This window comes from Malaclemys terrapin, chromosome 7 (assembly GCF_027887155.1).
Source record: "Malaclemys terrapin pileata isolate rMalTer1 chromosome 7, rMalTer1.hap1, whole genome shotgun sequence".
Classification (NCBI taxonomy): domain Eukaryota; kingdom Metazoa; phylum Chordata; order Testudines; family Emydidae; genus Malaclemys; species Malaclemys terrapin.
In genome coordinates this window covers 33,417,558-33,439,339 of record NC_071511.1, presented here as the reverse complement: position 1 = coordinate 33,439,339, position 21,782 = coordinate 33,417,558, and the positions used below count along the sequence as shown (strand labels likewise).

General features: G+C 51.3%; 2 protein-coding genes across 5 annotated transcripts in view; one reads left to right on the top strand and one right to left on the bottom strand.

Annotated features, from left to right (window-relative positions):
* The window catches only part of C7H11orf80 (chromosome 7 C11orf80 homolog), a 61,041-nt gene extending 50,987 nt beyond the window's left edge, over window positions 1-10,054 (bottom strand). The window contains exons 1-4 of the mRNA XM_054033426.1: window positions 10,031-10,054; window positions 2,802-2,943; window positions 2,663-2,716; window positions 463-572 (exon numbers count right to left, since the gene is read on the bottom strand). Coding sequence (XP_053889401.1) covers window positions 463-572; window positions 2,663-2,716; window positions 2,802-2,943; window positions 10,031-10,054 — 330 coding nt within the window. The remainder of the gene's footprint in view (window positions 1-462; window positions 573-2,662; window positions 2,717-2,801; window positions 2,944-10,030) is intronic.
* A 62-nt stretch (window positions 10,055-10,116) lies between these two features.
* On the top strand, window positions 10,117-20,478 carry LOC128841329 (acylphosphatase-2-like). 4 transcript variants are annotated; one of them, XM_054036300.1, is made up of 5 exons: window positions 10,117-10,206; window positions 11,260-11,353; window positions 13,385-13,401; window positions 17,625-17,734; window positions 19,896-20,478. In XM_054036300.1, exons 2-5 carry the CDS (start codon window positions 11,299-11,301, stop codon window positions 20,008-20,010), a joined length of 297 nt encoding a protein of 98 aa, XP_053892275.1. In that variant the 5' UTR covers window positions 10,117-10,206; window positions 11,260-11,298; the 3' UTR covers window positions 20,011-20,478. The 4 variants fall into 4 exon arrangements, with proteins under 4 accessions (XP_053892275.1, XP_053892274.1, XP_053892272.1 ...); XM_054036299.1 differs by having other exon boundaries at window positions 19,165-19,984; XM_054036297.1 differs by having other exon boundaries at window positions 10,138-10,206; window positions 11,175-11,353; window positions 19,165-19,984.
* Window positions 20,479-21,782: the final 1,304 nt, after the last annotated feature.

Below are 21,782 nucleotides of genomic sequence, written 5' to 3'. Positions count from 1 at the left end.
GGTCCCAGTCCCCATCCTAGCTCCATTGTCACACACAGTCATCAGCCTGAGATTACCTCTGCTAGAAAGTGATTATTTGCTTCAGGAAAGATGTTATTTGTACTATGGTAACACTTTGAGGGCCCAACTGAGATCGGCGGCCCATTACTCCGGGCCCTGAAGATAATCTCAACTGAGATTGTTGGGGTCTGTGTGTGTGGTGCCCAGCCTGATGGGGACCTCGATCTTGGTTGGGGTCTGTAGGTGTTACCTTAATACAAATACTTGGCTTGTCTTTAATCTCTGGGGGTCCAATCCTGCAGGGTGTGGCATGCTATCAGCTTCCACTAGAGTCAAGCCAAGGGTATTCGGCATCTCCCAGGAGGCGCTCAGCACCTGGCAAGGTCAGGCCTCAAGTTGGATGCCACGTGATACTTGGAAGTGACTTTGAGAAGTATGACCAAGTGAGCAGGAAAGTCAAACCTCGAAGGCCAGCTGGAATGCGGTAGAATCCAGGGGTTCGTGGCTACATCCACCTGCCGGCCAAGGCCTGGTCCAGGGCACAGAGAACTCAGCCAGCATCCCGTCCATTGCTGCACAAGGGAGAGATTCTGGGTCACATGTGCCAGAACGAACTAGTTCAATCTGAAACTTCATGCTACCGAAACCAATTAAAAGCACTGACTCCCATAGAGGCAGAGTGGTGCTTTAGTGAGCAGGGCACGAGCCAAGACGCCTGGGTTCTATTCCCAGCTGTCACTGTCTTCCTGTGTGACCTTGGGCAAGTCCTTGCCCCCTCAGTGCTTCTGTTTCCCCTCACACCCTGTGTCTGTTCAGCCTATGAGCTCTTTGGGACAGGGCCTGTCTCTCACTAGGTGTCTGTGCAGCACCTAGCCCAGTGGAGCCCGATTGTACTGGGAGTGCCACAGACACACAGGGGCAGATAGTCCTTGCCTGGAAAAGCTTACAAGCTAACTTGACACATGGTGGGTGGGGACACAGAGAGGGAACAGACTTGCCCAGGGTCACACCGCAGGTTGGTAATAGAACCCAGGTGTCCTGATGCCCAATCTTGTGCCCTATGAACATCAAGATCTCACAATAAATTGGGAATAGAGACACTTTAGCTTCCGGGCACAAGCCAAACTCTAAAGCAGGGTTTCTCAATCCATGGGTCACGACACAAAATTGGGTCACCAGAATACATCAAAGAGTTGCGGGGCTAGCTGGGCTCAGCTCCTCAAGCTGGGCATTGCGAATTGATGCACAGGATCATCACGCCGCTCAGGTTGGCCCAGCCACTCCTCCGTCATGATGATGGGGGGGCCAACTGGCCGGGCCAAATTTAAGTGAGTTGTGCTGCGATCCCAGGTGCTAGATTGCAATGCCATTCACACAAATTTGAGCCAGCCAGATGGGGGGGCAGGCCAAACCTGAGCAGCGCTGTGACCCTGGAGGTTACAAAGCCCAGAGGAGGAAGCCAAGTCCAGCCAGCCCTGTGCGTCAGAAGCTGGGAGGGAGTGGCTGATGTCCTGTTCTCTGGTAAGCACCAGCCCCACTATGAACTCCCACCCTGCATTCGGGCTACACCCCATCTTTCTTACTCCCTGTTCTGCCCCTCAACTCAGAGCCTCTGATGTACCTCTTTCGCACAGCAGGGCAAATCCTCATCTGTCATATCACTCATTCTGGACTCCAGGCCCCCAGATCTTCCCCCAATGCACCCCCAGCCCCTTCTGTCACCAAATTCCCTATCCCTTTACCCTTGTATTCTATGCCCATGCTCCCCAAAAACCCCAACTTCTTCCTCACTACACCCTTAGGCTTCCCCATTTCACCTCCAGGCCCCCAAATTCCCCATACCCTCTTTCCCTCATGGGCTGTGGCGAGGCAGTATTTGTTTTTTGGGGGGGGGTGTGTCTCAGCTCACTGCCCCTCCTGCCCAGTTGCCAGTGAGGGCATCTTGGGGGGGCATGGGGGGGGTCATGACAGGCCTCAAAGTTTTACAAATGGGCCCTGAGCAGTTGAGAACCAGTGTTCTAGGTCAGTGGTCTCCAAACTTTTTTGATCGCGCACCCCCATCAATAAAAAAATTTTGAGCACGCAACCCCTGCCATGCCGCAGGGTTGGCTCTACCATTTTTGCTGCCCCAAGCCAAAAAAAGGAAAAAGAAAAAAGCCGCTTGGACTCCCGCCTGAACTGCCGAAGCGGCGCTGCTCCGGCGACACTCCTCCTGCCACGCACCCCAAAGGATCCTCTTGCGCACCCAACTTTGGAGACCACTGTTCTAGGTGATTAAACTTTCCCCTATGTACAGGTGACTCCAGAACAGCCCATTTTGTGGTTCCTCACCATACCCTGAAGCATGTGGTAGGGGGCCGCAGAGACATAAAACCAAAAGAACCTTGGTCTGATCCAGTCTGGCAGTCCCATTGTCCCTTCTGTAATGCTCCCATTGAGTGTGGAAAGCCATGATTTCACCAGCAAGGAAGGGGTTAATTCCCACTGAGGGCTCTTGATTTAGCCAGACAAGATCCAATGGCTGGGAGTTGCAGTCAGCAGAACTCAGAGTACAAAGAAGGAACATATTTTAACAGAGAGGAGGATCAGCCACTAGAACAGCTTCCCCAGGATTTGCCAAGGGTCTATGGAGACAGATTTGAGGGTTTTGTTTTGTTTTTACCTTTCCAGATCTGCTCATTGAGGATTTTAGAGCAAAAATTCCCTGCTGCAGCAACTGTAGGAAGAAAATACAAGGCAGGTGTTAAACCCAAAGGAACAACACAGACAGCAGAATCCTCATTATGTTTCACTCTACTCACTAGTGGTCGTGCACCGGAGCTGGCTTGCGCCATGCGTAGAATCACTGAGATCAAAGGAAACCAGCACTATCCCTTCCAGGGCTAATCCTTTCAGCTGCCTTTCTTCCTCACTCTCAAGGCAAATTATGAGATATTCTAAAATCTGAAATGGTAGGAACCGTGAAAAAGAGATTGGCCCCTCTGGGAAAGCACAAGAGCAGGAACCGACCCCGGAGAAGTGCAGCTCATCTCTGAAAAGCGGCAAAGCCAAAACGCCCAAAGAGATGCCAGAGTCAGAGCTGCTGGACACAGGGCTAGCAGATGTGGTGTATTGAAAACCGTGTTAAAATTGTGATCTATCACTTTAAACTTTTAGGGGGGCTCCTGGTCTTGCTTCCAGACAAGGGACTCTGTAGGAAAGCATATGATCTGGGCCTAGTGCAGACTGAGTCAGTTCTGATACAAGCAAGACTGCAGCAAGATGGGGTGAGTTGTGCCTCTCTGTATTAGGCTGCAGCCTGCTTTTTCTGTCCCTGCATTTGGGATCATGTCTGTTATCATTCTGAACTCAAAAAAATAGCATAGTGTGATGCAATGTTCCAGCAACAGTATTTATGGTTGTGACTAACTTCCCTGTGTGTATGCCAGAAACATAACAGTAGGGAGCTCCTGGGTTACTGAGGCCAGTCCCCTGCCATTGCAGGCAACTCTGTTCCAGAATCCATGTTAAAACTGAGTGATTGGCCCAATCCTCCTGTTAGAAAGCTGTTCCAGACCCGGGGCCGGCTCTGGCTTTTTTGCCGCCCCCCCGAAAAATCGGGGCGGCCAGAACGGCAAAGCAAAAAAAAAAAAAAAACTGCGGGGCAGCCGGAGCCAGGGTGCAGGGGGACTCCCTGCGCTGCAGACGTGCCCCGGCTATCGGGGGGGAGGGGGGAGGGAGTGGGGGGAGAGAGAGAAGGGGGGCAGCCAGGGCTTCAGCGGGGCGCTTGCCACGTGGCCCCAACCACTGCACTGCTCCAGTCGGTGGGGAGGGAACAATGCGGGCTGCCCTGCCGGGCTTGCTACAGACCTGGCACTGGCTGGGGCAGACAGAGTGCGCAGCCCGCTCCCAGCAGGGCGCTCCCCTCCTCCGCGCCACCGCCCCCTACAGGGCGGCCGGATCAGCAAACAAAACAAAAAGACAAACAAAAAAACCCTCACAAAAAACAACAACAACAACAACAAAAAGCGGCTGTGCCGCCCTAGGATTGGGCGGAATGCTGCACCGTAGAATCTGCCGCCCCAAGCACGAGCTTGCTCAGCTGGTGCCTGGAGCCGACCCTGTCCAGACCCTCAATCCTCTGCCGGTTGGAAACCACCTCTTTTCCAGCCGACATTGATTCCTGGCCAGTTTATCTCCATTTGTTCTTGTGCTAATGGTGTCCTTGAGCTTCAGCAGCTCTTCTCCCTCCCTGGGCCCCTCCCCGCAATGTATTCAGAGAGAGAGAGCAATCAGATCCCCTCTCGGCCTTTGTTTTGCCAGGCTAGACAAGACTAACTCTTAAGTTTCCACTTGTAAGACAGGCTCTTCGTTCCTCTGATCCATGAGGAGTTGAGTGACCATTGCTATTTGTCTCACTAGCATCTCCAGGCCCCAGTGGAAAGCAGAGCCCAGTTGTGCTAGGCACTGTACAAACACACACTAAGGTCCTGCATCCACACAAAAGTTGCCCTGCTTTAACTCTCTTGGTCTGGGTAAAGCATTACAACCTGCCTAGTTTGGATGCAGCCAGCCAGGGTAAATGTGTTTATACCAAGATAGCTCACAAGGGGAATAAGCTATAACGAGATAAAGCACCTTTATCCCAATATAATTGCATTGCAGTAGGGGGCTGTCCTAGTATAACTATACTGTAACAAAAGCCCATCCCTGACCAAAATAATTATACTGATACAATAAACGTATGTGTGGAGCAGTCTACAGGCCAAGCCTCCAAGAGCTCAGTCTAAATAGACACAGGGTGAGAGGGGAAACAGTGACAACAAGAGGGGAATGAACTTGCCCAAGGTCAGTGACAGAGCTGGGAATAGAACCAAGGAGTCCTGACTCCCAGCCTTCCCCTATGACCACTAGATCCTACTCCCTTCCCAGAACTGGGATAGAACCCAGGAATCCAACTCCCAGCTTCCCCTGCTCTAGCCCACTAGACCCCACTCCCCACCCAGAGCCTGGCCTAGAAGCCAGGAGTCCTGGTTGCCAGTTTCTCTGTGTCCTAGCCAGAGGGCCATGCTGCCTCCTGCTATTGACTTTCAACACCTTATTCCTTCACAAACATCTCCTGTTCCCCTTTGATGCTAGCGCCACATGTAGGGTTGTAAACCCCTTGGGGCAGGGACTGAGCCACGCACTGCCTGTGGCGTTGCAGACCAATGCTGCATGCCCATAATCCTGTAGATGGACTGGAAAATCCACATCAATCCACACAGGGCTGGGAAAGGGAGAAAGTCCTTATTAACAAACAAAAGTTCTCTGTCACACAAGAGGCAGCTGGGGAGGAAAATACAGGCCAAGCTTATTGGGTAGAAGTCTCCTCTCTTCCCCTACCTCCTACCCCAGACTCTGCTGCTGCATAATCCCCTGCAGCAGGATGGAAAGTGGATTAAGATCTCTCATGGCAGGTCCCCCTCTGCCAGTGTCACAAACAATCTCCCTCTTCGGGAAGATGCCACAGCCAGCAGGAGGTTGCAAAACACCCACCTTGATTCGACTAGATCTGCCGTATTAACCCTTTGGCAACTGGCTCAGCCTGGAAGGGCCAGTTCTTGAGCCTTTAAACATGAAGGATGTAGGGTTTGAGTTGTGGGGGGCCACGCAGGGTTTCAGAGCTGAAGGCCTGGAGTTTGGTGAGCTGTGGTGCAAGGAAGGAGTTCTCTCAGCTGGGGTAACACTATGGCAGAGTTCATGTGATCTCAGTAACTATAATAACCTTCCTCTGACCCACCCCACCTCATCAGGAAGAGCCGGTGCTGCCTATCCTTGGCTCAAGCTCTGCTGGTTACCTCTATGAGGCCACAGTTTCATAACCTCCTCTACTCCCACTGGGCCTCTCTTTTCCCTTCCAACAACCTCTTAGATTTCCAATCCCGGGACAACATTCCTACTGAGGTCAATGGACCCAGAGAAAGGAATGTGGACAGGTGTGAATCCTTGCAGAGAGGTACGGAAGCAGCTTTACAACCACTGACCTGTTGACATCTTGTAGGCCTTACTTAGGGAGAAGGGCTGGGAACTCAGAAAGGGATCTCCCCCTGCTCAGAAAGGAGGAAGACAGACAGCAGCTGTTTCCTTGGCTCTCATTAGAGACCTCAGGATGGGCATGTAATAAATTGTGGCCACGTGCATATAGACACCACAGTGATCAGACCCAGATGCTCAGGCTAGGTCTACACTACCCGCCTGAATCGGTGGGTAGAAATCGACCTCTCGGGGATCGATTGGAACGCGACAATCGATCCCCAAATCGACGCTCTTACTCCACCAGCGGAGGTGGGAGTAAGCACCGTCGACGGGAAGCTGCAGAGGTCGATTTTGCCGCCGTCCCTACAGCGGGGTAAGTCGGCTGCGATACGTCAAATTCAGCTACGCTATTCGCGTAGTTGAATTTGCGTATCTTAAATCGACTCTCTCCCCCCCCCCCCCCATAGAGAAGACCTGCCCTCAGTCACAAAAGCAGAGACTCCCTGGAACTAGCTCAGCCGGCTCTGAGCAGTTGCTCAGTTGCTGCTTGAGGTATGAGCACACACACATGCTGAGCCAGTGCAACGTACGTGTATCCCCAGGCTGATGACACACAGATCTGTAGACCCTAGGAGAGAGAACACAGCACTAGCAGCCTATTGCTACAGACCTCCTCATGATAGTATCTCAACCATTAATGGAACTGATCTTCCCCCACCCTTGGGAGGCAAGAAGATATCCTCTCCATTTTACAGAGGAGGAAGCAAGGCACAAAGGTCGCATATGGCATCCACAGCTAAGTCAGGAACAGAATCCAGACCTAAACCAGTGTGCTATTTACTGAACACTTTTCCTAGCTGCAGAGGCACCCCCTCTGCTATATGCATCCAACTCCGTATGACACTGCTAGCCTGCACAGCAGTACCTCATAGGTTGCAGATACTTGCTAAAGCCCTGGATAGTCCATGAAAGAGCATCATCCCTACCTCTCCACCTGCAAAGGTCCATGCAGCATGAACACACACGCACATGTGCACACACAGCTATTAATGCAGGAAACCTACACCTCACTTTCATGATTCTGCATTTCTGAGGCTCATAACTTACAAGAGCACCAGGGAAAGAAAACTACAGGCTCTTTATTTAAGGAAAGAAGCATGGACCAGTGGCTCAGGCACAGGCCTAAGACTTAGGACACCGGGATTATATCAGAAGGGGTACATCAGAAGCAGGAAGCTTACTAATCAACCAGTGGGGCCACTGGACGATCGAGATGCTAAAGGAGCACTCAAGGATGATAAGGCCATTGTGAAGAAACTAAATGAATTATTTGCATCGGTCTTCATGGCTGAGGTTGTGAGGGAGATTCCCAAACCTGAGCCATTCTTTTTAAGTGACAAATCTGAGGAACTGTCCCAGATTGAGATGTCATTAGAGGAGGTTTTGGAACAAATTGATAAACTAAACAGGAATAAGTCATCAGGATCAGATGGTATTCACCCAAGAGTTCTGAAGGAACTCCAATGTGAAATTGCAGAACTACTAATAGTAGTCTGTAACCTATCATTTAAATCAGCTTCTGTACCAAATGACTGGAGGACAGCTAATGTGAGGCCAGTTTTTAAAAATGCTCCAGAGGTGATCCTGGTAATTACAGGACAGTAAGCCTCACTTCAGTACCAGGCAAACTGGTTGAAACTATAGTAAAGAACAAAACTGTCAGACACATAGATTAACATAATTTGTTGGGGAAGAGTCAACATTTGTAAAGGGAAATCATGCCTCACCAATCTACTAGAATTCTTTGAGGGGATCAACAAGCATGTGGACAAAGGGGATCCAGTGGATATAGTGTACTTAGATTTTAAGAAAGCCTGTGACAAGGTCCCTCACGAAAGGCTCTTAAGCAAAGTAAGCTGTCATGGGATAAGAGGGAAGGCCCTCTCATGAATTGGTAACTGGTTAAAGATAGGAAACAAAGGATAGGAATAAATAGTCAGTTTTCAGAATGGAGAGAGGTAAATAGTGGTGTCCCCCAGGGGTCTGTACTGGGACCAGTCCTATTCAACATATTCATAAATGATCTGGAAAAAGGGATAAACAATGAGGTGGCAAAATTTGCAGATGATACAAAACTACTCAAGATAGTTCAGTCCCAGGCAGACTGCGAAGAGCTATAAAAGGATCTCTCAAAACTGGGTGACTGGGCAACAAAATGGCAGATGAAATTCAATGTTGATAAATGCAAAGTAATGCACATCGGAAAACATAATCCCAACTATACATATAAAATGATGGGGTCTAAAGTAAATAAGGAAGTGTTATTTACTCCATCACATAACACAAGAACTAGGGGTCACCAAATGAAATTAATAAGCAGCAAGTTTAAAACAAACAAAAGGAAGTATTTCTTCACACAATGCACAGTCAGTCTGTGGAACTCTTTGCCAGAGGATGTTGTGAATGCCAACATTATAACAGGGTTAAAAAAAATAACTAGATAAGTTCATGGAGGATAGTTCCATCAATGGCTATTAGCCAGGAAGGACAGGGATGGTGTCTCTAACCTCTGTTTGCCAGAAGATGGGAATGGGCAACAGGGGATGGATCAATTGATGATTACCTGTTCTGTTCATTCCCTCTGGGGCACCTGGATTGGCCATTGTCGGAAGACAGGATACTGGGCTAGATGGATCATTGGTCTGACCCAGGATGGTTGTTCTTATGTTCTTATGTTACCCCAGATCTGCTGCTGACCGTGGGCAAGTTCACACTTGATGCTTGTTTCCGCTCCTATCTGTTGTTCTTCTAGACTGTAAACTCTTTGGAGATAAGGACTCTCTCTCTCACTAAATGGCTATACCATGCCTAGCCCAATGGCATCCTGATCTCAGCTGGGATGTCTAAGAGCTACTGTCACGTTAATAATAATAAACTGGAGAGTTTTCTATGTCCCTTGTTGCTTTGCGAAGCTGTTGCACCAGCACAGTCCTCCATTCTGGAAGCTGCCACCTCTACATCAGCCTCAGGATGAGTGTTATGGTCTGTCCAGGCCTCTGTAATGTTTGTTTTACTAATGATCTCGGATGCCTTAATGTTTGACATGCTGAGCTTAAGACACCTGATTTTTCAGAAAGCCCTGAGCACTTCTCTAGATGGCTAAGGTAGTTCTACGGCTCCATCACCAAAATATCTGAACACATCGCCTCAGGTATGTGGAAAAACATAAGAATCAGAGATTTTTGATACCACATGATTTTTATGGAGGGAATTTATGTCAGTAACCCCTCATTCACATGACCCCAAATTGGGACCACTAACCAAATCCTAGGCACTCATGAGGAACAGAAAATTTCAAGACAACCCAAATAAGCATGTGGATTTTAAAGCACTTAGAAAAGTTGTCTGTTAAAAACAAAACAACAAAACAAAAAAGCAGCCAGTGAGTGTATAATGTCCAGCCTGGCCAGGCCGAAGGAGACTGGACGGGTCAGTGGGCCATGTCATGGTCACCATCAAGGCCAGTGAGCCAGAGGATGATGGTGCAGTAAAGCAGGGCACAGATTGGGGGGTGGAGGAGGGGGGATGGATTTAGGTGGCTAGGGCAGTGAGGCTAGTAACAAGGGCCTGGGGGGGTGATGTGTGAGTAGGAGGGTAACTGCTCACAGGGGTGATGGAGTTGTGTGTGCTGGGGGGGGTGCAGGTTGAGGTCCAGTGGTGGAGAGGAATGGGAGACCTTTCTAGATCCTAATACCAGAGAAGATATACCCCCCCACACACGCACACAGAGAGGGAGGCCTATACTAGGGACCTGCCCTCAAAGCCAATGGGAGAAATGCCTCCACCCCCTGGCACCCTCCTCACACCCCATCCCCCAAAGTGACATCCCTGACCCCCACTGATCCCCCGTGTCCCCAGCAACCTAACTGATCCCCTCATTCCCACAGCTGAGTCCCCAAAGGACCCATCCACCCCCAGCGCCCCCGCCTGACCCTCTCAACTTAGCCTCACATCACTCCCCCCCTGCCCGCACCGTGCGCGTATCCGCTCCCTCCATTACGCCGTCTCGTCCTAGTAACGCTCATTCCCGCCCAAGGGAGCCGCGGGAGCGCGCGCCGATCATCTCCTTCCGCGCGGGAGCGCGCGCCGACAGTCCTACGCCTCCAACTGTCTCGCAGCCCCCCGCCGCCCTCCGGTCCAGCCATCCAGGTCTGACCCCCCTCCCCCCCATCCAGAGACAGCTTCCCAGTCCCAGCCGTGTCCCCTCGCAGACAGCTCCGACCCCTCCTGAAAACCCCATAGCCAGACCCCTCGCAGACAGCCCTCGCCCCCCTAAACCCCAGATCCAACCATCCAGGACTGATCACCTGGCCTCATCCAGCGCCTGCTCCCCCCACATCCAGCTCCCTCGCTGAATCCCCCCCATCCCAGCCCTTCACTGAACCCCCATGTCCCAGCCCTCAGCTACCCCCCAGTCTTGCTCCCATACTTCACAGTCTGCAGGACCAACCCCCAATTTATTCTACTCCAGACCCTAACTCCCAGCTCTACCCCCAGACCCAATAACACACACCCCCGGCTCGACACGCACACACATTCCTTCCCCCCCCCCCCCAAATTGGCCCAACCCTCCCTGCTTTCCAAGGGTAATAGAGATGGGGGGGGGACAGGTCTGAAGTAGCTGGGATAGGGTTGGCACTGGGGTGGGAGGTTGCTGCTGGGATGTTACAGGAGGGGTTTACCCCTGCACTGAGCATGAGGGATACTTAGCTCTTATATACTGTTTTATAAAGGAGGCAGTATCATTAGCCTCACTTTACAGACGGTGAAACTGAGGCACCGGGAGGGGAAGTGACTTGTCTAAGATCACCGAGCAGACCAGTGGCCAACCCAAGGCTCCCAAATGTCAGTCCAGTGCCCTATCCCAATACTGGTGTTGGGTATTTGGGAGGGAAGGTTAGCACTGGGGTGAGTGGGAGGTAACTGGGAGTTGGGATAGGGGGTTCTCCTAGCATGGAAGTAAGGGAGCTGGGAGGGGGAAAGCCAGGCAGAGGGGGCTGAGCCTGAAGGAGGAGGGATTGGCTGTGGGGCTTGTGAGTGCAGTGGGAGAGGGCTGGGTGCAGGGGTGGGGGTGGCTTGGCCTGCTCCTTCCTCACCATGCTGCCTCCATCCAAAAGGCTCAATTTAGTAACAGGCAGACGGAGCTGCCTGCAGCAGATCACATAACACGCTGTGCTGCAAACCCTTGTTCACTCCCACCAGCTCCCATCTGCAGCCCACCGCACTAGCCCATGCCGTGCCATGGCTTCCTCAGGACTCTGGGCCCTGGATTATGAGGTCTATGGGGACGTACAAGGTAAGTGTGTTGCATTTTGCACTGTTGCCCGGCTGCACTGACTTTGTTGCAAATGGAGAGGATCATTCTCCTGCTGGCTCTAGCCAGGGATGCTGCAAATAACCCATGAAAGGAGAGTAAATCTCACTACAGCAGGACAGCTGCTACCATGCAGCAGGGCTGGGAGGGTTTCAGTGAGCCCCAACTGAGCTGATTAAACCAGTTCCCCAGGGATAGGGAACAGGGAGCAATTCCAGACATGTCATCTTGAGCGATGTTTTGTAGAGATATTTCTCAGCATGGGAGTGAGGTTGTCTCCCTCTGTCCAGCTCTGGGCAGACCTCACCTGGGCTACTATTCTGAGATTGGGGCCCCTCAGTAGAAGAAAACAGAGATTTCATCCATTGCACATTGTAAAACCCCTCAATAAAGCTCTTTCAGGCAGGAAGGAGTGGCGTCTAGTGGGTTGAAGCAGGAGCGCAGGGGCTAAGAGTCAGGATTTCTGGGTTCTAGACCCAGCTCTTGGGAAAGGAGCAGGGTCTAGTGGTTAGAGCAGGGGAGATTGGAGTCAGGACTCCTGGGTTCTATTCTTTGCTCTGGGAGGGAGAAAAGTGTCATGACTGAATCACAGGATTGGTAGTCCAGATTCTAGCGTTTTCTTCCTAGCTCTGCCACTGATTTGGTGGGCAGCCTTTGGCACCTCACTGTGCTTCACTGATACGTTGGATGCTGTGAGTCCATTCATGTCTTAGCCGGATGCAGGAAACACTGTGTGAGGTTCTGGGACCTGGGTGCTGTAGGCGGTCCAACTGAATGATCACAATAGTCACTCCTGGCCTCAGAACTGATGGAGTTTTCTTTACACCCGGACTGAGCCTTAGTGTAAATTAGATGATGCCAGGGCCTAGTGCAGAGGTAGGCAAACTACGGCCCCTGGGACCTTCCTGCCTGGCCCCTGAGCTCCTGCCCAGGAGGCTAGCCCCCGGCCCCTCACCTCCTGTTCCCCCTCCTCCGCAGCCTCAGTTCACCCCGCTGCAATGCTCTGGGCAGCGGGCTGCAAGCTCCTGGGGCAGCGCAGCTGCAGAGCCGGGGCCTGACCCGGTACTCTGTGCTGCACGGTGGCGTGGCTGGCTCCAACCGGGCGGTGTGGCTGTAGCGTTGCCAGCCACCAGTGCTCCAGGCAGCATGGTAAGGGGGCAGGGAGCAGGGGAGGTTGGATAGAGGGCAGAGGAGTTCGGGGTGGTTGTCAGGGGGCGGGGGTGTGGATAGGGGTTGGAGCAGTCAGAGGGTGGGGAACATGGGGGCAGGGGTTCCAGGGGGGCAGTCAGGAAGGGGTGGTTGGATAGGGTGGCGTGGGGCAGTCAGGGTCGGGGATTCTGGGGGCTGTCAGGGGACAGGGAACGGGGGTGTTGGATGGGGCAGGAGTCCCGGGGGACCATCAGGGGGTGAGAAGCAGGAGGGGTCGGATAGGGGGCAGGGCCGGACCACGCCTGGCTGTTTGGGGAGGCACAGCCTCCGCTAACTGGCCCTCCATACAATTTTGGAAACCCGATGCAACCCTCAGGCCAAAAAGTTTGCCTGCCCCTGGCCTACCATTCATACCTCAGATGCTGAAGTAAATTTCACATGCTGTGGAGTTGTGGGCTCATTGGGCACCTTTGGAACTCATTGCCACAGGAGCTAAAGCACTGAGCAGAAGCCAAACAAGGATAGGATGTTCCTGTGGATAACAGGAATATCCAGAGTTAGAGCAGTAAATCTTACAAACCAAACAAGGCTGTGGCAAGGACAGACACCATCATACTCCAGGGCATGAGCTAATGAAGGGTCAGGCGGGGACTTCCCCAGGAGGTAGGTTATTTCAGCACGGCAGGGTTTTCTGCACTTTCCTCTGAGTAGCTGGTGCTGGCCAGTGCCAGGATCCCAGGATAGATGGTTCCTGGCCTGGTCCAAGCTGGCGATTCCTACATGATTAAGAAGCAGAGCTGGCATTTAATGCCCAGCATTTGCTGTCTATTTGCAACTGACTCATCTTTTCTTTCTTCCCGCCAGGTGTCTTCTTTAGAAAGGTAAGGGGGGGGGGGGTGTAAGCGGGCATGGGGGGAGCCAGCTTTTAGAGCACAGCCCATCGGAGGGGACAGCATGCTGGGTCGCATGGCACTGTCTCTTGACTCCCAAATGCCCCTAGTCCAGACTCTCCTTCCCAAGCCAGGGTGAGGCAGCTGCAGGCAGGGAGGAGGAGCCAACCTAGTTGGATGCCCTAAGGGCCTGTGTTACCAAACAGGAGCTGCTATCAGGGCCTCCAGGCCAGCAGTAATATTGGAGATGGTAGCCAACATCTGGAGCTGCTTGCTGGAGAGGACGGTCCAAGGCAGAAGGGGACCAGATGAAGTCTTGGGCCTGCAGATGCAGGGGGCAGTTTAGAGGAGAAAGGTCTCTGGTGACAGAGCATCATGTGCAGGGAGAGGAGAACTCCCTGACTTATCAGCATGCGCACCTCGATGGCCAGCAACCCACGCTACGAGAAGTTTTGAAAGGCCCCGGTGTAGTTTCTCAGGAGCTTAGTGCAGTGAAAACAAGTGCTGGACCTCCCTCCGCCGGCTACCTTGCCTCCCCCTGGGCACTGAGTTTGGCTGGTGCAGACCTCCCTTGGAAAGACTTTTTCATTCAGTGCATGGTTAGACTATGGAACTCACTGCTACTTGATCTTATTGAAGTCTAGAGCTGAGCAGGGTTCACAAAAGGACTGGCCATGTGTAATGAGAACATCCAGAGTTAATATAGTAAATACTAACTAAGAGACAAGAGTCGGAGAGAGATTTAAACCCACATGCTTCAGGGCATGAGCCAATTTATAACTATTGGGGTCAGGAAGGAATTTCCCCTGGGAACAGAGATCTTGCAGCTTCCTCAGAGCCGCAGGGACTGGGCTGCTGCTGGAGATGGGATACTGGGCAACATGGGCCCCTGTTATGATCCAATCCTATGCAGTCATTTGCTGCACCCCTATCAAACAGTGAAGAGTCTCTTTCAATCTATCACCTTCCATCTCTTTTTCAAAATATTAATGATAATAAATAGCATTTTGGATGAGATGCCAGGTTAAGGAAGGAAGGTTTTTGAGCCATTTACCATTTTAAAAAAACCCATATGTGTGGTGGTGGCGCAAATATGGGGAAAGGGAATTATTCTAATCTGTGTACACAACGAAGCAAATCTCTAATCTCTTTCCAATATTTACTAGAGAAAAGGCCAGTGGGTATAACTGAAGTGTGGATCAGGTGGATGGAGCCAAATCCATACTGCCTGTAAGCCCAACCCTCTTCCTTTTTGAAGCAGGGCTGATCAGAGCTATAGATTCTAGGACTGGAAGGGCCTTCGAGAGGTCATCGAATCCAGTCCCCTGCCTGCATGGCAGGACCAAATACTGTCTAGACCATCCCTGATAGACATTTATCTAACCTACTCTTAAATATCTCCAGAGATGGAGATTCCACAACCTTCCTAGGCAATTTATTCCAGTGTTTAACCACCCTGACAGTTAGGAACTTTTTCCTATTGTCCAACCTAGGCCTCCCTTGCTGCAGTTTAAGCCCATTGCTTCTTGTTCTATCCTTAGAGGCTAAGGTGAACAAGTTTTCTCCCTCCTCCTTATGACACCCTTTTAGATACCTGAAAACTGCTAACATGTCCCCTCTCAGTCTTCTCTTTTCCAAACTAAACAAACCCAATTCTTTCAGCCTTCCTTCATAGGTCATGTTCTCAAGACCTTTAATCATTCTTGTTGCTCTTCTCTGGACCCTTTCCAATTTCTCCACATCTTTCTTGAAATGCGGTGCCCTGAACTGGACACAATACTCCAGCTGAGGCCTAACCAGAGCAGAGTAGAGCGGAAGAATGACTTCTCGTGTCTTGCTCACAACACACCTGTTAATACATCCCAGAATCATGTTTGCCTTTTTTGCAACAGCATCACACTGTTGACTCATATTTAGCTTGTGGTCCACTATAACCCCTAGATCCCTTTCTGCCGTACTCCTTCCTAGACAGTCTCTTCCCATTCTGTATGTGTGAAACTGATTTTTTTTTTCCTAAGTGGAGCACTTTGCATTTGTCTTTGTTAAACTTCATCCTGTTTAACTCAGACCATTTCTCCAATTTGTGCAGATCATTTTGAATTCTGACCCTGTCCTCCAAAGCAGTTGCAATCCCTCCCAGTTTGGTATCATCCGCAAACTTAATAAGCGTACTTTCTATGCCAATATCTAAGTTGTTAATGAAGATATTGAACAGAGCCGGTCCCAAAACAGACCCCTGTGGAACCCCACTCGTTATGCTTTTCCAGCAGGATTGGGAACCATTAATAACAACTCTCTGAGTACGGTTATCCAGCCAGTTATGCACCCACCTTATAGTAGCCCCATCTAAATTGTATTTGCCTAGTTTATCGATAAGAATATCATGCGAGACCGTATCAAATGCCTTACTAAAGTCTAGGTATACCACATCCACAGCTTCTCCCTTATCCACAAGACTCGTTATCCTATCGAAGAAAGCTATCAGATTGGTTTGACATGATTTGTTCTTTACAAATCCATGCTGGCTGTTCCCTATCACCTTACCACCTTCCAAGTGTTTGCAGATGATTTCCTTAATTACTTGCTCCATTATCTTCCCTGGCACAGAAGTTAAACTAACTGGTTTGTAGTTTCCTGGGTTGTTTTTATTTCCCTTTTTATAGATGGGCACTATATTTGCCCTTTTCCAGTCTTCTGGAATCTCTCCCGTCTCCTATGATTTTCCAAAGATAATAGCTTGAGGCTCAGATACCTCCTCTATTAGCTCCATGAATACAGCCAGCCAGCCTAATTCTTGCCCTGAAACTTGGGATCCTGCAACGTGACTGGGTGGCATCACTGTGTAGAATCAGGGCCAGATGCAGGCATAGCTGCATAGAGGGTTGTGCGTTGGGCTCCAGATACTGGAGCCATCTGATTGCAGTGGAATCTCAGGGCCATAAAAAGAAAAAAAGAAAGTTTCTGATGCTCCTGTTGGAAAGGCAAGCTTCAAAACATGCCCGAGGTGTAGCCACTGCAGGAGAATCTGCCAGAGTCTGAGAAGACAACAGCTCTGAGAGGGAATTTCCCTGAGTGTAACTGACGCAGCAATGTCTGCCTGATTCTGCAGAGAGCCTGAGACAATAGCTTTAAAAGGGAGGAATGGCCCCATGCCTCTTGATGATGTACCTGCAAATCCCTTTCTCTGGTGTGCATCCATGCTGGATGACAATTTATATTGCCCAAAAGACTCTCTCATAATGTTAATGTTACTTCCTGAACCTTGAACTGACTGCTGGGCCCAAGCTGATTGGTCCATGCTGATTGGATGAGCTCAGTTTTGGGGGACAAGCCTGATGGGGCATAACAATTTTCCAGACTTGGTGTGCATGTGGATTTTAGAGCACTTTGAAATGTCGGCTCTTAACATGACAGTTTGGTTTGATTGAACTCTGGCATAGCTAGCACTCCTCTGTGATCCAGCTATCATCATAGATCTCAGACACTGTGCTCTCTCGATCCTCCTGGCCTGTTCTAGCTACCTTTCTCCTAATATTCGGCTCTATCTACTGCATCCAGCTATCTCCCTAGATTCTAGTAATTTTAGATTCTCTCTGTCTCTAGCCGTCCATCCATCCATCCCCCCTCTCTCTCCATACACACCCCCCAGTCTATTTAGTGATCTATCTATCTCCATACACACCCCTCCACCTGTTTATCTCAGCTCATAGGATGCTGGTTTCTCTGTCTATAGGGACTGAATCGAGGCAGTAGATGGATAATCACAATGAGGCTCCAGGCCAGCACTCAGGACAGGCACTTGTGAGGTCATTAACTTGTAGGGAGTGCCCTGTCTAATGCTGACTGTTCCTCCTCCCGCTGGTTCCCCTGGCTGGCAGCTGATACCCAAGCCGAGACAGGAATGTGGTTACCCCTCTGCAAAGGCATATGAAAAGCTGGAAGCCTTGCAGGAGGCAGGGAGAAAACCAAGCTTGTTCCACCCTCTCTGGGGTGGAAGCTCCCCCACGCAGACCTGATGATGATGGAATCCTTCCCCTCAGAGTTGCACTTCCACACGGTTATGCTGGGAGCTACATGGTGGCGGTGCACAGCCCAGGCTTTGCCATTCAGAGATCAGCCCACAGGGTGGGAGAGGCTGTATGCCAGGGACTGAGGCAAATGCCCATTCCGTTGGCTCCCGCAAGGCCTCGATAACCCTGTCTCTTCCTCTCCAGTACACAGAAGACCAGGGCAAGAAGCTAGGGGTGGTCGGCTGGGTGAAGAACACCCCCTATGGGACTGTGACTGGGCAGGTGCAAGGGCCCAAGGAGAAGATTGAGATCATGTGAGTATAAGCCAAGCTTCCTAGCTCACCAGTTGGCTCAGCGTTAAACGTGGGTGGTGCTCACCCTTCTGGGTATCAGAGCTGGGTGGGGTGGGGGTGTGAATAGCTGCCAGGCTCGGGGTTGGGGAGCTGGTATCACTCCAGCGTAAGGAGGAGGAAAAGGATCCCAGGATGTAGAGAGATACGGAAAAGACTCCTCTTTGTGTACCCCCAGCTCTTCCTTCACCCGTGTACATCAAACACAAGCTGCAAGTGTTGAAAGCCCTTTGTAGCATAGCTGAGCACCTGTCCCACCCGAAGAACTCCCAGCCTTTTCCACCCATCCACCAGTCAGCTTCTCCCTGTAGATCGGGTTCCCCACTGTGCCAGCTGCGGCACACCTGCATCCAGCTGAGATCAAGTCCCCCATCACACCAGGTGCTGCCCAGACCTCCCCTGACTGAGATGAGGACGCCTCATGCCTGGCATTGCACAGACCCTCCTAACTGAGGGTCCTCTCTGTTGTGCTGGGTGCAGCACATGCCCTCCTGACTGAGATCAGGCCCCCGTTGTACTGGGAGCCACACAGACCGTTGTGCTGGGCATCGCACAGACCCCCTGACTGAGATCAGGTCCCTGTTTGTTATGGGCACTGCGCAGACCCCCTAACTGAGATCGGAGCCCTGTTGTACTAGGCATCGCACAGATCCCTGACTGAGAACGGAGCCCTGTTGTACTGGAAGCCACACAGACCCTTGTACCAGCATTGCACAGGCCTCCAAACTGAGATCGGGGTCCCGTTATACTAGGTGCCGGAAAGACCCCCTGACTGAGATTGGGGCCCCATTGTGCAGGGTGCTGCATAGACAGTTCATTCCCCCCCCCCACACACACACACACATTTCAGTTTAAACAGACAAATGGTGGCAGTGGAAACAGGCACAGATTGGGGAAGGGGCTTGTCCAAGGTCAGTGGCAGCACTGGGAATAGAACCCAGGAATCCTAAGTCCCAGCATCCCGTCCACTGGGCCATGCTGCCTCTCTAAGAAGGGCTGTGAAAGTGCCCAATCCCGAGAGCTGACCTGACATTCCTGAGATCTCCAAGGTGGGGAACATCCCTTCATGCAGGAGCAAAGCCGCTTCCAAAGACCTATGTTCTCTCTGGCGCCTCCAGTGATCTGCAAGTCCGAGGTGTCTGCCAGACTGCGGTGGGAAGCAAGTTTGATCCCCTCCCCTGCAGGAGGGAAGGGGTTAAACCCTAGGCCCAGGCAGCGGAATCATAGACTGTCACATTCCCCATTTGAAACCCTCCTGCCTCTAACTAGAGCAGTTCCCTCGGTGCTGCTGCCCTAGCCAATCAGTGGCTGGAAAATGTGGGCCTTGGCTCAGCCCCAATTAGCGTCCCCTCCGGAAGAGACAGAGAATTTGCCTGATTAATTTCTCTCTTCAGGGGCCGTAGAAACCTGCTTGCCCATCCCCCATCACCCGTGGCAACCGGGAAGGGCAGGCGGGGCAACTTCCGTAGCAACGGCTCCGTCACCTTCAGAGATATGACAACCAGAGACAGTTTCCATAGCAACAAGTCCCCCTTCCATCACCTTCAACATTTGGAGACAGAGAGAGAAGTGGAACAGTTTCCATAGAAACCAGTCTCCCCCCATTTCCACCTCCTTCAGGGCTTGAACAAATTGGGGCTGCTTCTGTAACAGCCAGTCTGCTTCATTCCCCCATCCCTTTTCACGAACGAGATAATGGGGGAAAGGCAGGGTCCATAGCAACTAGTCTCCCCTATCTTTGCTTCAGGTCCTGGAAGGAGATAAAAGAGAAGGCAGGTTCCACATGGACTTTACAGGCTGAACCTGTTTGTGTGGGATAATGGCTGGGTAAATGCCAGCTGTGTAAACAGGGAGCCAGGACTCCTGGGTTCTGTCCCTAGCTCTGGGAAAGGAGTGGTGTCTAATGATTAGAGCAGGGGGGCTGGGACTCCTAGGTTCTATTCCTGGTTCTGGGAGGGAACTGGAATGCATTGGGAGCGGGGGAGGCTGCAACCCAGAACTCTGGGGTTCCATCCCTGGCTCTGGGAATGGAGTGGGATCCAGTGGTTAAAGCAGCGGGGCTGGGAGCCAGAGCTCTCCTTATGGATGCTTATGGATGCTCTCCCCCCCACCCCCACCCGCACAGGAAGAACTGGCTGCGCAATGTGGGGAGTCCCATGTCCCACATTGACCGGGTTGTCTTCTCCAATGAGAGGGAGATCTCCACTCTGGAATTCCCAAATTTCACCACCAAGTACTAGGAGGTGGGGCCAGGACCACAGCGACCCCTTACCCCTTCCTTGGGGAACCACATGACAGTGACCTCTGCTGGCTGGCTGCAGCTCCGGGGTGGAACGCAAGGACACCTGCATCCCAACCTGGCCATTGAGCATGTCTTCCCCTGCTGCTCCCGGACGTCAGGGTGTGGGCCTGGCACCCGCCACATGGACCTGTGACTTCCTTTGCCAGCCTCTCACTAAACTCCCATTCCCCAGTAGGGGCCCTACCCACAGAGCACCTGAAACCCCTACATTTGATGCCTGGCTCTGTGACCTGAGCCCCATCCCACCCCTGCTTTGCACTAATACAAATGGCTGTACTGCCCCCCCCCGTATTTAATCCACCCCCACTGTGAAGAGGATGCTGCCTATGCTTCCACCATAGCCCTCCCACCTGCATAGTGTATTTCTGCGGAGGGGCTCAGTAAAGATGACCTGAGAAAGCGAGAAGGTTGATGGCTGTGCTCTTGTGTTTGCTTCTTGGATGGGTGGGGTCAGCCTGGGTGGATTTTAAAGTACAAAACCAAAGGTAATGGTGTTCTCCACTTGTTTTTTTAACCTAGAAATAGCAGCATCATGCCTCATTTCCCCTTTCTCTGGGCTGGAGGCGACTCAGCAATGTGGCTTGGGCTGTCCCTGAGCCACTGAAGGAAGGGTCTGTGCTAACCACCCCTATCCCACAGTGATGGGCTCAGTAGAAGATTAGAGATGGGCTGAGATTGCCCAGGGGTGAGCCTGAGCCTGAAATACTGCATCTAGTTCTGGGGGTCACATTTTTAAAAGGAAGGTGAGAAATTTAAGAGGGTGCAGAGAAGAGCCCCAACAATGATTCAAGGGTTGGAGAAAATGTCTGACAGCGAGAGATGTAAGGAGCTCAGTCTCTGTAGTTTATCAAAAAGAAGGTTGAGATGTGACTTGATGATGGTGCCTGAGGGCCTTCATGGGGAGAGGGTGCCAGGTACGAGGTGGGGGTTCTTTAGCCTCATGGGGAAAGAAAGACTGAACAAGAGCCGGTGGCTGCAAGCTACCGCCAGACACATTCCAGTGAGAAAAAAGGCACACATGTTTGCCAGGGAGAGTGATTAACCACTGGAACAAACTCCCAAGGGCAGGGGTGGAGTCTCCATCTCCAGTCCAGGCTGGCTGCCTTTCTGGAAAATGCTTCAGTCAAACAAATGATTGGGCTCAATGCAAGGGATCTGGGGGACGTTCTTCTGCCTGTGCTATGCAGGAGGGGCAGACTAGATGATTTAATGGTCCTGTCTGGCCTTGGATCTAAGTGACTGGACATTTTGGGGGCCTTAGTCTTTGGAATGCCCAATTCGAGACACCTCAAAGGGGCCTGATGCTCAGCGGGGAAGCAAAAATCAAGGCCCTTTAAGTCAGGGCTAGTTGGGTACCAAAATGAGGAGTTACTTTGGAAAACTTGAGCCCAAGTGATTAACAGAGAACACTTTCCTGCCAAGTGTTTGCTGTTTTTTTTTTTTTTAGTTAAATGGGTTTTTAACACAAACAAAAGGCATTCCACAACCTGGGTAAAGTCCTTCTTCCTCAAGAGCTCTGGCTTCACTGGTTTGGAGCCTGTGATGACATATTCTTATTGTTATGTGTAATATGGTAGTCCCAGATCAGATTGGGGGCCTTCACTGTGCCAGGTGCTGTACAGATCCCAACAGAGATCAGGGCCACCGTTGTGCCAGGTATTACACAGACCTCGACTGAAATTAGGCGCTCATGGGGCCAGGCACTGCACA

Excerpts from the sequence above, each read along its gene's own strand:
- LOC128841329 (XM_054036299.1), top strand. The coding sequence starts at position 11,299 with ATGGCTTCCTCAGGACTCTGGGCCCTGGATTATGAGGTCTATGGGGAC. Across the intron at positions 17,735-19,164 it reads AAGGAGAAGATTGAGATCAT|GGGCCGTAGAAACCTGCTTG; the intron begins GTGAGTATAAGC and ends TTCTCTCTTCAG.